This window comes from Leucoraja erinacea, chromosome 26 (assembly GCF_028641065.1).
Source record: "Leucoraja erinacea ecotype New England chromosome 26, Leri_hhj_1, whole genome shotgun sequence".
NCBI lineage: Eukaryota > Metazoa > Chordata > Chondrichthyes > Rajiformes > Rajidae > Leucoraja > Leucoraja erinaceus.
The window spans coordinates 30,414,189-30,429,150 of record NC_073402.1 but is presented as its reverse complement, the minus strand read 5'-3'; the positions used below and the strand labels follow the sequence as shown (position 1 = coordinate 30,429,150).

The 14,962-nt window shown below is 46.3% G+C and overlaps 1 protein-coding gene across 1 annotated transcript; it reads left to right on the top strand.

Annotated features, from left to right (window-relative positions):
* Window positions 1–3,929: 3,929 nt before the first annotated feature.
* On the top strand, window positions 3,930–11,066 carry LOC129709926 (ras-related protein Rab-39B-like). Its single transcript, XM_055656617.1, has 2 exons — window positions 3,930–4,289; window positions 8,836–11,066. The coding sequence occupies exons 1-2, from the start codon at window positions 4,075–4,077 to the stop codon at window positions 9,254–9,256; spliced, it is 636 nt and encodes a 211-aa protein (XP_055512592.1). The 5' UTR covers window positions 3,930–4,074; the 3' UTR covers window positions 9,257–11,066.
* Window positions 11,067–14,962: the final 3,896 nt, after the last annotated feature.

The following is a 14,962-nucleotide window of genomic DNA, read 5'->3' as shown; positions in this document are numbered from 1 at the left end:
CTAAAATGCTGAAAGATTTCCGTTACTTAATATGTGTGGAGTTATTTTGCTAATACGTTCGGGACTATTACACTGTAGTGAAACTGAAATGGCCGATTATTCTTTCTTGAGTTGTTGAAAATATTCTACGAATATAGGAGTGATGTAAATGTATTTGGTTGTTTTTCTGTTAATGCCTTATATACATCTATTGTGTTTATGGTTGTATTTCCAATTTTATGTCTGTAAATTCCTTCACCCAAATATTCACAGTGGAGATGACCATTTAGAACAAGCAAACGTGGGGAGTAATTCTACCAGGATACCAGTCAGTTTTATCTGCATTGATAAGGGTTTGTGATGTTGTGGGAAGACAAAAATGCTGGAGAAACTCAGCGGGTGCAGCAGCATCTATGGAGCGAAGGAAATAGGCAACGTTTCGAGACGAAACCCGAAGGGTTTCGGCCCGAAACGTTGCCTATTTCCTTCCCGAAGGGTTTCGGCCCGAAACGTTGCCTATTTCCTTAAGGGTTTCGGCCCGAAACGTTGCCTATTTCCTTAAGGGTTTCGGCCCGAAACGTTGCCTATTTCCTTAAGGGTTTCGGCCCGAAACGTTGCCTATTTCCTTAAGGGTTTCGGCCCGAAACGTTGCCTATTTCCTTAAGGGTTTCGGCCCGAAACGTTGCCTATTTCCTTAAGGGTTTCGGCCCGAAACGTTGCCTATTTCCTTAAGGGTTTGGGCCCGAAACGTTGCCTATTTCCTTAAGGGTTTCGGCCCGAAACGCTGCCTATTTCCTTCGCTCCATAGATGCTGCCGCACCCGCTGAGTTTCTCCAGCATTTTTGTCTACTACCGATTTTCCAGCATCTGCAGTCCCTTCTTAAACACTTTGCAATGTTGTGAGTGTGTTATGTGATGGAGAGAAGAATATAAGAAAGTATTTTTTGTAAAGAAGACAAACTTAAATGCCTACTATAATCAGCAAACTTTTTTGCACTTTGTTTGTTTACGTGGAGTATCTTTCAAATTGTAACAGGAGGGAGAAGTTCTTGCCGTTTTTAAACGAACAAAGCAATGGTCATTGTACGATGCAAGTAAAGAGCCATGATTAATGTCGCAACATTCAATAAAAAAAATATATTTGAGCGTTGGATTTAAGAGATTGTACATCAGAAATGGTATGAATTGAACAAGTTGATGGTACAGCTATTCTCCCAATAACAGAACAATGTTTTAACAAATGAAACGCCCAGTGCTGGAAGAAAACATGAAATGTAAACACTTAAATGTAAAACAGTCCAGCCTAGGAATACAACATTCTGACAACTTCCTCGTAAGTCTTTGCTGCACCCTTTACAGCTCAACAACATCTTTCCAAAAACAGGGTGACCAAAACTGAACACAATATTCTAAATACGACTGCAGGAAGCACTTAATTTTTTTTAAAAGGGCACAAAATGCTGGAGTAACTCAGCGCGTCAGGCAGCATCTCTGGGGAACATGGACCGGTGGCGTTTTGAATGGGGAAGAAGGCGCCTATTTATGTTCTCCAGAGATGCTGCCTGTACACATCGAAGAATGGTTGATACAAGATGCTGGAGTAACTCAGCGGGACAGGCAGCATCTCTGGAGAGAAGGAATGGGTGACGTTTCGGGTGGAGATCCTTCTTTAGACCCAAACTACTTCAGGTCTCTTCAGACGTCTTCCAGTCTCGCCCATTCCTTTTCCCCAGAGATGCTGCCTGTCCCGCCGAGTTACTCCAGCATTTTGTGTCTATCTTCAGTGTAAACCAGCATCTGCAGTTCCTTCCTATCAAAGAATGGTTACTTGAGCAAGGAAACTGAAGAGAACATATAAAACATTTCAAGGTATGGATTCCTCCTCGTTTAGTTTAGAAACACAGCGCGGAACAGGCCCTTCGGCCCACCGGTTCCGTGCCGACCAGCGATCCCCCCACATTAACACTATCCTCCACCCACTAGGGCCAATTTTTACATTTACCAAGCCAATTAACCTACGAACCTGTACGTCTTCAGAGTGCGGGGGAAAACCAAAGATCTCAGAGAAAACCCACGCAGGTCACGGGGAGAACGTACAAACTCTGTACAGACAGCGCCCGTAGTCGGGATCGAACCCGGGTCTCCGGCGCTGCATTCGCTGTAAGGCAGCAACTCTACCGCTGCGCCACCGTATCATACGGAATGCCCGTACTGGGTAGTATTTCTTCGAGACACAGTGCGCTTAGCTAGATTTACAGAAGCATTTCTGAGCCAAAATTAGGATTTCATAAATAAGTCTGAAATAGAATTTGGAATATTAAGACCATAATCCAGACCTGAGAGATGATCTTTTTAAATGCATCCAGTTTCTCACTGTATTTAACATGGGATATTTCAATGTATGAAAATGTTATACCAAAGATATATTAATATCTTATGGTGTATAATTAGGGTGAATGCAGTGACAATAGACAATAGGTACAGGAGTAGGCCATTTGGCCCTTCGATGTGATCATGGCTGATCATCCCCAATCAGTTCCCCGTTCCTGCCTTCTCCCCATATCCCCTGACTCCGCTATTTTTAGGAGCCCTCTCTTGAAAGCATCCAGAGAACCTACCTGCACCGCCCTCTGAGGCAGAGAATTCCACACTCACCACTCTCTGTGAGAAAAAGTGTTTCCTCGTCTCCGTTCTCAATGTCTTACCCCTTATTCTTAAACTGTGGCCCCTGGTTCTGGACCTGGTTCAGTGTATTCCTAGGGTAGGGAAATCAAGAACTTCCTCTATTTTACGAGTCCACACACAACATTAGAAGTTGTTCAGCCAGAGCTGAACACACGCCTCGGCATCTGCACACAATGGTGTCTGTCGGTGCTTCTTGTGTGTGGAAACAGGGCCGCGACGTGAACACTCTTTCCTTGACCCCCATCAAGAACTAAAAGACATAGGTTGAAGGTTAGAGGGGAAAGAGTTAATAGGAACCAATGTCACCATTGTCACACACAGAGAGAGAGGGTGGGTATGTGGAACGAGCTAATAGAGGAAGTAGTTGGGGCCAGGTGCAACAGCAGCATTTAAAATACATTTGAATAGGTAAATAGACAGGAACGATTTAGCAGGATATGGGACTAGTTTAAATGTGGTTCCTTGGTCAGCACAGACGAATGTGATGGGCTGAAGGGCATGTTTCCATGCTTTGTGATTGGGTATGACTCAATATCCCTGTTCAGTTAAAGAAGGTGGAGACAAGGAACTGCAGGCGCTGGAATCTTGAGCAAAACAGAAAGTGCTGGAGTAACTCAGCTGGTCAGGCAGCATCTGTGGAGGGAGTGGGCAGATGACTTTTCAGGTCAGGACCCTTCTTCAGACAGCATGAAGGATCCTGACCCAAAACATTGTCTGCCCATTCCCTCCACAGATGCTGCCTGACCAGCTGAGTTCCTCCAGCAATTTCTGTTTTGCTCTGAACAGCATTTTTTGTCTTCAGACGGGTTTCGGCCCGAAACGTTGCCTATTTCCTTCGCTCCATAGATGCTGCTGCACCCGCTGAGTTTCTCCAGCTTTTTTGTGTACCTTCGATTCTCCAGCATCTGCAGTTCCTTCTTAAGCATTTTTTGTCTGTCTTCTTTGAAATTATTTTTGAACGGGTACATAGGAGGAGGGGGGGGGAGGGGTATATATATGGGGACATTTTTTTTTAGCATAATTAGCGTGTAGTTTGGAGGCAGAGTAGTAAATGAGTAATAATTCCATAATGTGTTGTGTCATTTTTTTAATTTTAATTTTTTTCTATGGATGTACGGAAAATTAATTATTTTTTCTATGTAAAGCGCTTTGGTTTAAACGCGAGTTGATTAAACACGTGTTATTAAATAAAATGTACTTACTAAAAAGATATCAGTCTAAACCTGCCCTACACGTGGGTCTGGGTAGCCGGAGGCTATCACATGATACAGGGAAATGAGTGCACCAATACGAGAACAGACACCGACATCTCCGCTTCCGTGACTGGAGAGAAGTTTCCCCCCAACTTTTGGGAAGGAAAGTTTGTTTGTGGCGCGCGGGGGGAGAGTGGGGGGAGGCGAGCGAGCTACGATGGACGAGGTCTGGCAGTATCAGTTCCGCATTATACTGCTGGGCGACTCCACCGTGGGCAAGTCGTCGCTGCTCAAGTGTTTCACCGGCGGCACCTTCAGCGAGGTGCAGGATCCCACGGTGGGGGTCGACTTCTACGCCCGCACGCTGGAAGTGGAGCCTGGTTGTCGGATCAAACTTCAGCTGTGGGACACGGCGGGTCAGGAGCGCTTCAGGTGAGTGTGGCCTCATCATTGAAGGCGATAGACACAAAGCCAGTGGTGGAATTTACTGAGTGTCTCCCGACCCATTCTCTCTAGAATTTAGAAGATTGAGAGGGGATCTTATAGAAACTTACAAAATTCTTAAGGGGTTGGACAGGCTAGATGCAGGAAGATTGTTCCCGATGTTGGGGAAGTCCAGGACAAGGGGTCACAGCTTAAGGATAAGTGGGAAATCCTTTAAAACCGAGATGAGAAGAGCTTTTTTCACACAGAGAGTGGTGAATCTCTGGAACTCTCTGCCACAGAGGGTAGTTGAGGCCACTTCATTGGCTATATTTAAGAGGGAGTTAGATGTGGCCCTTGTGGCTAAGGGGATCAGGGGGTATGGAGAAAAGGCAGGTACTGGATACTGAGTTGGATGATCAGCCATGATCATATTGAATGGCGGTGCAGGCTCGAAGGGCCGAATGGCCTACTCCTGCACCTATTGTCTATGTTTCTATGTTTCTATTCCTTCTCTCCAGAGATGCTGCCCGTCCCGTTGAGTTACTACAACATTTTGTGCCTAACCACAAATAATCTTGTGTAAGAAGAAACTGCAGATGCTGGTTTACACCGAATAAAGACACGGAATGCTGGAGTAACTCTGGACAGACAGCAGCATCCCTGGAGAGGAGGAATGGGTCCAAGAAGGAACTGCAGATGCTGGAAAATCGAAGGTGGACAAAAATGCGGGAGAAACTCAGCGGGTGCGGCAGCATCTATGGAGCGAAGGAAATAGGCAACGTTTCGGGCCGAAACCCCTTCTTCGGAGGAGGAATGGGCGACCCTTCTTCAGACTGAGAGACAGGGGAGAGAGAAACGAGAGATGTAGGCCAGATATACTGTAGGAATAAACCAGCATCTGCAGTTCCTTCCTGCACGTTTACAAAACAAGACACAAAATGCTGGAGTACTCACAGAAACAAGGAACTGCAGATGCTGGTTTACAAAACAAGACACAAAGTGCTGGAGTACTCACAGAAACAAGGAACTGCAGATGCTGGTTTACAAAAAAGACACACAATAAACAATAGAGTCTAGACGTGTTGTATCTCTAAAGTCCAGAGTCTAAAGTCAATCAGGCTAAACCAGAATATAAAGTTTGGCCTCTCTGCAAACTGGAGGTGACGATATGCATCGTAACACAGTGCTGGAGTGTTCTAGACACTAGACAATAGACAATAGGTGCAGGAGGAGGTCATTCGGCCCTTTGAGCCAGCACCGCCATTCAATGTGATCATGGCTGATCATCCCCAATCAGTACCCCGTTCCTGCCTTCTCCCCATATTCCCTTAACTCCGCTTTCAATAAGAGCTCTATCTAACTCTCTCTTGAAAGCATCAAGAGAACTGGTCTCCACCGCCCTCTGAGGCAGAGACTGCTGGAGTAACGGGTAGGAACAAGGACCTGCTGGCGCTGGTTTACAAAAAAAAAGACACAAAGTACTGGAGTAACTCAGCAGGTAAGGCAGCATCTCTGGAGAATGTAGATAGGTGATGTTTCAGGTCGGGACACTTCAGACTACACCCATTAGTTGCACTAAAGACTTGGAGCTTTGTTGCACTAGAATCATCGAGTCATACCGCAAGGAAACAGGCCATTCGGCCCAATGTGTCCATGCTAACCAAAATGCACCAATCTACACTAGTCCCACCTGCTCGTGGTTTGGTCCATATTCCCTCTAAACCTTTCCTATCCATCTACCTGTCCAGATGACTTTTAAGTGCAGTTTTAGTACCTGCCTCGACGACCCCCTCTGGCAGCTTGAGACATACATCCCCCACTCAAAAGTCACTTGGGCCGAAGGGCCTGTTTTCACGCTGTATGACTCAAAAGAAACATAGACAATAGGTGCAGGAGTAGAGGCCATTCTGCCCTTCGAGCCAGCACCGCCATTCAATGTGATCATGGCAGATCATCCAGAATCAGTACCCCGTTCCTGCTTTCTCCCCATATCCCCTGATTCCGTTAGTCCTAAGAGCTATATCCAACCCTCTCTTGAAAGCATCCAGTGAATTGGCCTTCTGTGGCCGAGAATTCCACAGATTCACAACTCTCTGGGTGAAAAGGTTTTTCCTAATTTCATTCCAAAATGGCTGACCCCTTATTCTTAAACTGTGAGACTTGGTTCTGGACTCCCCCAACATGGGGAACATTGTTCCTGCATTAACACTGATGCACCTGTTGTCTATTGTCTAGATATTGTTAACACTAATATGATGTGGGCTGCAAGAACATGTTGTGTGAAGTGCATTGGTGTGTTGCGTTTCCCTTTTAAGAAGCTAGTTTGTTTTGGTGGGTTGGGTTTATGATTGCTACAGTTTCCTCATTCTGGCTCCATGAAGTCACCAAACCACAGTATAGAGCCCGGCCCATAACACGCCTGGCAGTGGTCTGTGTGTTTACCAGGCTGCAGTTCTTTTCTCATTATAACAAACCCTCCTTTTTACTAAAGAAGGGTCCTGACCCGAAACGTCGCCTATCCACGTTCTCCAGAGATGCAGCCGGACAGCGCCAGAGACCCGGGTTCCATCCTGACCACGGGCGCTGTCTGTACAGAGTTTGTACGTTCTCCCCGTGGAACTGCGTGGGTTTCCTCTGGGTGCTCCGGTTTCCTCCCACACTCCAAAGACGTGCAGGTTTATAGGTTAATTGACTGCTGTAAAGGATATAACTACTGTACGGGTAATTGCTGGTCGGAGCGGACTCGATGGGCCGAAGGGTCTGTTTTCACCGTGCATCTCTAAACTAAACTGAATTTGCATTTTAACTGTGATGAAGTGTAAATAAACAATAGTTGACGTGGCCTCTGTTCAGTTTAGTTTATTGTCACGTGTACTGAGGTACAGTGAAAAGCTTTTTTGTTGCGTGCTATCCAGTCAGCGGAAAGACAATACATGATTACAACAGATACAGGATAAAGGTGATAGCGTTTAGTGGAAGGCTGGCACGGTGGCGCAGCGGTAGAGTTGCTGCCTCACAGCGCCAGAGACCCGGGTTCGATCCTGACTAGAGGTGCTGTCTGTACGGAGTTTGTACGTTCTCCCTGTGACCTGCGTGGGTTTTCTCCGGGTGCTCTGGTTTCCTCCCACACTTCAGAGACGTGCAGGTTTGTAGGTTGATCGGTTTGGTAAAATTGTAAATTGTCCCTGGTGTGTTGGGTAGTGTTACTGTATGGGGTGATCACTGGTCGGTGGGCCGAAGGGCCTCTTTCCGTGCTGTACCTCTAAACTAAACAAAGCAAGATAACGTCCAGAACTGAAGAACCAGTTTCTGTGCTGTATCTCGAAACTAAACAAAACGCTCTGATCCAAGCAAAACTTATCTTCAATAAAGGGAAGCTAGGAGGAACAAAATAAGGGGATAACATCATATCGTTTGGCACAGACTATGAAGGGCCTGTACAGGGTCTGCGCTGCCAGGGGTGGTGGTGGAGGGAGAGACGATAGTGGTTTAGATAAGTTTAATTTTGTTCAGAGGTAAAGCGTTGACACAGGCCCTTCGACTTGGAGTCCACGCCGACCAGCGATCCCTGCACACTATCATACACACTAGAGACAATTCACCATTATAGCCAGCCAACTGACTTACATACCTGTGTGTCTTTGGAGGAATCTGGAGGTCACGGGGAGAATGCACAAAGTCCGTACAGACAGCACCCGTAGTCAGGATCGAACCCGGGTCTCTGGCGCTGTGAGGCAGCAACTCTACCCGCTGTGCCATCGTGTTGTGCTGGGGAGAGGGGAGAAGAGGGAGTGACCAGGGTGCGATCAACAGCTGCTGGCCTTGTCAAGGCAGCGTGAGGTGTAGATAGAAACATAGAAACATAGAAATTAGGTGCAGGAGTAGAGGCCATCCGGCCCTTCGAGCCTGCACCGCCATTCAATATGATCATGGCTGATCATCCAACTCAGTATCCCATCCCTGCCTTCTCTCCATACCCCCTGATCCTCTTAGCCACAAGGGCCACATCTAACTCCCTCTTAAATATAGCCAATGAACTGTGGCCTCAACTACCCTCTGTGGCAGAGAGTTCCAGAGATTCACCACTCTCTGTGTGAAAAAAGTTCTTCTCATCTCGGTTTTAAAGGATTTCCCCCTTATCCTTAAGCTGTGACCCCTTGTCCTGGACTTCCCTAACATCGGGAACAATCTTCCTGCATCTAGCCTGTCCAACCCCTTAAGAATGTTGTAAGTTTCTATAAGATCCTCCCCTCAATCTCCTAAATTCTAGAGAGTATAAACCAAGTCTATCCAGTCTTTCTTCATAAGACAGTCCTGACATCCCAGGAATCAGTCTGGTGGGGTGGGGTCCATGGAAGGGAGGTTGGGGGGTGGTCTGGGCTGCGTCCACAATTCTCTGCAATTTCTTGTTCCCAAACCGTGCTGTGATGATATAAAGCTTTCTATGGTGCATCTGTAGGAGTTGGAGAGAGTTGTTGGCGACGGCCGAACTTCCTGAGCCTTCTGAGGAAGTATCTCCTGGTGTCTCATCTTCCGACTGGTTGTGTTTCAGGTCCATCACCCGCTCCTACTTCCGCAACTCGGTGGGGGGTCTGCTGCTGTTCGACGTGACCAACCGCCACTCGTTTGAGAACGTCCGTGAGTGGCTGAAGGAGGTGGACGCCCACGTGTTCCCCAACAAGACCATCTTCGTGCTGGTGGGCCACAAGAGTGACCTGGTGGAGGAGCGGCAGGTGTCGCGGGGTGAGGCCGAGGCGCTGGCCGCTGCCCTGGGACTGAACTACCTGGAGACGTCGGCCAAGAACAGCAGCAACGTGGAGGAGGCTTTCACCAAGCTGACCGCCTGCATCTACCAGTCGATGAAGGAGGGCGACATCGCGCTGGAGGACGGCTGGGACGGAGTCAAACGCGGATTCAACCCGACCGCCGTGGACCGGGCCAAGGACGAAAAGACCAGTGACTGCAGCTGCTGACTTGAACGGCGGAGTAGACCTGATGGGCCGAATGGCCTAATTCTGCTCCGATAACTTTCTTTCAGACTAAACCTTCCGTGGGGTTCAGGGTCGAACCTGAACATCACTTATCCGAGTCCTCCACGGATGCTGTCTGACCAGCTGCGTTACTCCACCACTTTGTGTCCTTCAATATAAATCAGTCACTAGTAACATGTGCGACTTCATCGACAATAAACTGTACAGCAAGCTTAGTTTAGATAGTGTGGGAAACATAGAAACATAGAAAATAGGTGCAGGAGTAGGCCATTCGGCCCTTCGAGCCTGCACCATTCGCCATTCAATATGATCACGGCTGATCATCCAACTCAGTATCTTGTACCTGCCTTCTCTCCATACCCCCTGATCCCTTTAGCCACAAGGGCCACATCTAACTCCCTCTTAAATATAATCAATGAACTGTGGCCTCAACTACCTTCTGTGGCAGAGAATTCCAGAGATTCACCACTCTCTGTGTGAAAAATGTTTTTCTCATCTTTTCTATATGTTTCTATAAGATCCTCCTCGTCCTTCCAGTGAATGCAAGCTTCTCTCCAGAGATGCTGCCTGACCCGCTGAGTTTACGCCAGCATATTTTTTTTTCAAATAGATGTGTCTGTCTTTCATACATTGAGGAAACCAGGCCGAAGAAGGATTGGTTGGTGAGAATGTAAACAGGAGGCAGAATACTGGGTCTAGCAGCCAATTGTGTGAACACATTATACGTCTAGCGTAGATCATCCAACTCAGTGTCCTGTACCTGCCTTCTCTCCATACCCCCTGATCCCTTTAGCCACAGAGGTCACATCTAACTCCCTCTTAAATATAACCAATGAACTGTGGCCTCAACTAGTTTCTGTGGCAGAGAATTCCACAGATTCACCACTCTCTGTGTGAAAAAGTGTTTTTCTCATCTCAGTCCTAAAGGATTTCCCCTTTATCCTTAATACTTCATCGACAATAAACTGTACAGCAAGCTTAGTTTAGTTTAGAGAGACAGTGTGGGAACAACCTCTTCGACCCACCGATCCTCACACACAAAATCTACCCTACACATTAGGGACAATTTACAGAAGTAAATTCATCTGCAGGTCTTTGGGATGTGGGAGGAAACCGGAGCACCCGGAGAAATCCCACGCAGTCGCAGGGAGACAGTGTGGGATTTGCCACCATTTCCCCATATGTTTTTATGAGCTTCACTGTGACAATTTTAACCGTATCTATTTAGAATATAGAACAGCACAGCAACGGGCCATTTGGGCCACGAGTTATTACATCGGATGGAAGCTTCATACCAAATCTCGTTGTACCTCTGTGCAATGACAATAAAAGATATTATTATTAATATTATTATTATTAGTATTATTACAAGGTCTGTGCCAAACATGCTGCCAAGACTAACACATCTGCATGCATATAATCCATATCCTTATCATTTTTTTCCCATCACGTCCCAATTTTTTTCAGTTTAGTTTAGAGATACAGCGTGGAAACAGACCCACCGAGCCCGCACTGACCAGCAAACCCCGCACATTAACACTGTCGTACACACACTAGAGACAATGTTTTTACATTTATGCCAAGCCTATAGACCTGCACGTCTTTGGAGTGCAGGAGGTAAACCAAAGATCTCGGAGAAAACCCACGCTGGTCTCGGGGAGAAGGTACAAACTCCGTACAGACAGCACCCGTAGTCGGGATCGAACCCGGGTCTCTGCCGCTGTAAGGCAGCAACTCTACCACTGCGCCATTATGCTGCCCTCTTGTTCTTCAAATAAAAACTCCAGAGAGTTGAAGGGAGTTTGTTATTGTTTCCAAGAAAGCAAAAGTGACAAAACGCTCTGGTTTTGTGAATAATATCCTCTATTTTAAATCCATATTGTTGATGTCGCTGATGGGATTGGCCATTAGACTTGTTCAAGAGAGCCGGAGTAACTGACACCCAACTTTGGGTGGAAGTACATCCACAATCACACCTCACTTTTAAATCCCTACTCCTACAGATCTGTACATTGTTAACGGCTCGATTGTAATCATGTATTGTCTTTCCGCTGACTGGTTAGCACGCAACAGAAGATGTTCACTGTACCTCGGTACACGTGACAATAAACTAAACTGTGAATGCTGGTTTACACCAAAGACAGACACAAAAAGTCTGGAGTAACTCAGCGGGTCAGACAGCATCTCTGGAGAAAAGTTTAGCTCAGTTTAGTTTATTGTCACGTGTTCCGAGGTCCAGTGAAAAGCTTTTTGTTGCGTGCTAACCAGTCAGCGGAAAGACAACACATGATTACAATCGAGCCGTTCACTATGTACAGATACATGATAAGGGAATAACGTTTATGGCAAGGTAAAACCAGTCAGATCCGATCAAAGATAGTTCGACGGTCACCAATGAGGTAGATAGTAGTTCAGGACTGCTCTCTGGTTGTGGTAGGATGGTTCAGTTGCCTGATAACAGCCGGGAAGAAACTGTCCCTGAATCTGGAGGTGTGTGCGTTTTTACACTTCTGTACCTCTTGCCCGATGGGAGAGGGGAGAAGAGGAGAAACATAGAAAATAGGTGCAGGAGTAGGCCATTCGGCCCTTCGAGCCTGCACCGCCATTCAATATGATAATGGCTGATTCAATATGATGATGCCATTAACAGGATAGTGAAGACAGCCAGCAGGATCAATGGTGCCCCACTCCCTTTCCTGTTGGAGATCTATAAGATGTGGAGCATCAGCAGAGCCATCTCCATTATTAAGGACCCCTATCACCCATCACAACATCTTCTCCATTCTGCCATCCGGGAAGAGATACAGGAGCTGTACCCAGCTCCACAGCTTCTTCCCACAGGCAATAAGACTGGTTAACGGACTGTGTCCCCTCCCCATATATCATACACCAACACATCTAACCTCGCCCATACTTTGACAGCTAGGCACCTGTCAAAGCAAAGCCACTGTTCGGTCTGAATGTCTGTTTTTATTTCAATTTTAGGCCAATTTTAGATATGGTAATTTTTTTTTTTTTTTAAAGCTATATGTATTTATTCTGTTTTTATTAACTGCACTGATGGGAACTGATTGAAAAACATTTTTTTCATTTCATCTGTGTATGTAAGTACTCAGTTAAAATGACATTAAAGTAACTACTGAAATACTGAATATGATCATGGCTGATCATCCAACTCAGTATCCCGTACCTGCCTTCTCTCCATACCCCCTGGTCCCTTTAGCCACAATGGCCACATCTAACTCCATCTTGAATATAGCCAATGAACTGTGTGGCCTCAACTACCTTCTGTGGCAGAGAATTCCACAGATTCACTACTCTCTGTGTGAAAAATGTTTTTCTCATCTTGGTCCTAAAAGATTTCCCCCTTTATCCTTAAACTGTGACCCCTTGTTCTGGACTTCCCCAACATTGGGAACAATCTTCCTGCATCTAGCCTGTCCAACCCCTTAAGAATTTTGTAAGTTTCTATAAAATCCCCCCTCGTCCTTGATTGTGCTTCTGTGGAGTGAGCCAGAGGCATCATCTCTGGAGACAAGGGATGGGTGACGAATTGGATCGAGACACTTTGTTCAGACTGAGAGTCAGGGGAGAGGGAATCTAGTGGTATGAAAGGGTACAGACTAAATCTTGAAAAGGCACAGAATAAATAGAGCTTGTATACTGTGATCCTGTTATTCAACAATGAGGTGAGATTATATTAAAGTTAATCTGAGCATTAACAATAGGGATGATGTTTTGCCAAGGACTTTGTGGGCTTTTATGCTCCTTAGGCCATTTGGAAAGGGACATGTTTTTACTTAAAAATATCAGTCAGCAGGTTATTCTGGTAAAAATGGCTATTCTGTTAAATGTCACTGAAGATCGACACAAAGTGTTGGTGGTAACACAACGGGTCAGGCAGCATCTCTGGAGAAAAACAATGAGCGTTTAGTTTAGAGATACAGCACGGAAACAGGCCCTTCAGCCCACCGAGTCCGCGCACATTAACACTATCCTACACACTCACTTTTTCATTTATACATGCACGTCTTTGGAGTGCGGGAGGAAACCGAAGATCTCGGAGAAACCCCACGCAGGTCACGGGGAGAAGGTACAAACTCCGTACAGACAGCAGCCGTAGTCGGGATCGAACCCGGGTCTCTAGCGCTGCGAGGCAGCAACTCTACCGCTGCACCACTGGGACCCTTCGTCAGACTGTCAATGAATATTTGATAGAAAGAACAATCACGTCGGTTTATGGAAAATAACACCTCCATGAGATCACCTCCCCAGCCTCCTGCCCACCACAGACTGCATGGAATTGCAGACGGTGTCGAATACCTTCTCTAAAGGTAGACACTCAGTGACAACCAGTGATGGTGATTGTACATCAAGATACAGATACAGCGGGTGAGGCAGCTTCTATGGAGAGAAGGCATTGGCGACCTTTCGGGGAGTCTGAAGAAGGGTCTTGACCCGAAACATCACCTATTCCTTCTCTCCATAGATGCTGCCTCGCCAGCTGAGTTTGTCCAGTATTTTGTGTCTACCTTCGATTTTACCAGCATCTGCAGTTCTTTCTTAAACATTGACCTCTAACTTCAAGTATCCCTTGCTTTCCCTCTCTCTCCATCCTTCCCCCTTCCCAGTTCTCCGACCAGTCTGACTGTCTCCGACTACATTTTATCCCCGTTTGTTTTGTTGTCACCTTTCCCAGCTAACTCTGATCTACTCGGCATTTCCCTTGATCACCATTCCCTTTGTCCAATTTTTCACACCCTACACTTCCTTATCAATGTATCTCCCTCTCCCCTGACTCGCAGTCTGAAGAAGGGTCTCGACCCGAAACGTCACCCATTCCTTCTCTCCAGAGATGCTGCCTGGCCCGCTGAGTTACTCCAGCATTCTGTGTCTAGCGTTTTAAAACCAGCATCTGCAGTTCCTTCAAACACAGAAGATGCAAAATCCCGCACGGTGGCGCAGCGGTAGAGTTGCTGCCTTGATAGCGTCAGAGACCCGGGTTCGATCCTGACTTGTGCTTGTCTGAAGATTCTACTCGACAAAACCGTTCCATTTCTGCCCAAAAAGATGGCAAGATGCTCCTTTTTGCTCCTCAAGATGCTCGTTCAGTTATTTAAAATTAAATTGATAGCCAAGAAACCCACAAAAAATTTAATAAAAGACCAGTCCTCCAAGCTTAACCTCTCCAGTCCTCCAGAACGAGGGGTCACACAGTTTGAGGATAAGGGGAAAATCTTTTAGGACTGAGATGAGAAAAACATTTTTCACACAGAGAGTGGTGAATCTGTGGAATTCTCTGCCACAGAAGGTAGTTGAGGCCACAGTTCATTGGCTATATTTAAGAGGGAGTTAGATGTGGCCCTTGTGGCTAAAGGGATCAGAGGGTATGGAGAGAAGGCAGGTACGGGATACTGAGTTGGATGATCTTGAACCATGAACATATTGAATGGCGGTGCAGGCTCGAAGGGCCGAATGGCCTACTCCTGCATCTAATTTCTATGTTTCCCAATGGCAGGAGTGAAATGAGAGCGTGGCCTGGGTGGTGTGTGTCTTTGATGATGATATGGTTCTTGAACCATATTATCTTCTCAGGGTGTGATTTCTCTTCACATTAAGAAGCTACAAGTTGAATTGGAATAATCTAAATTTGCAGCAAACATCAGAAAGACAGTCATTTTATGGTGA

Coding starts and splice junctions, on each gene's coding strand:
- LOC129709926 (XM_055656617.1), top strand. CDS start 4,075: ATGGACGAGGTCTGGCAGTATCAGTTCCGCATTATACTGCTGGGCGAC. Junction 4,290..8,835: donor GCGGGTCAGGAGCGCTTCAG/GTGAGTGTGGCC, acceptor GTTGTGTTTCAG/GTCCATCACCCGCTCCTACT.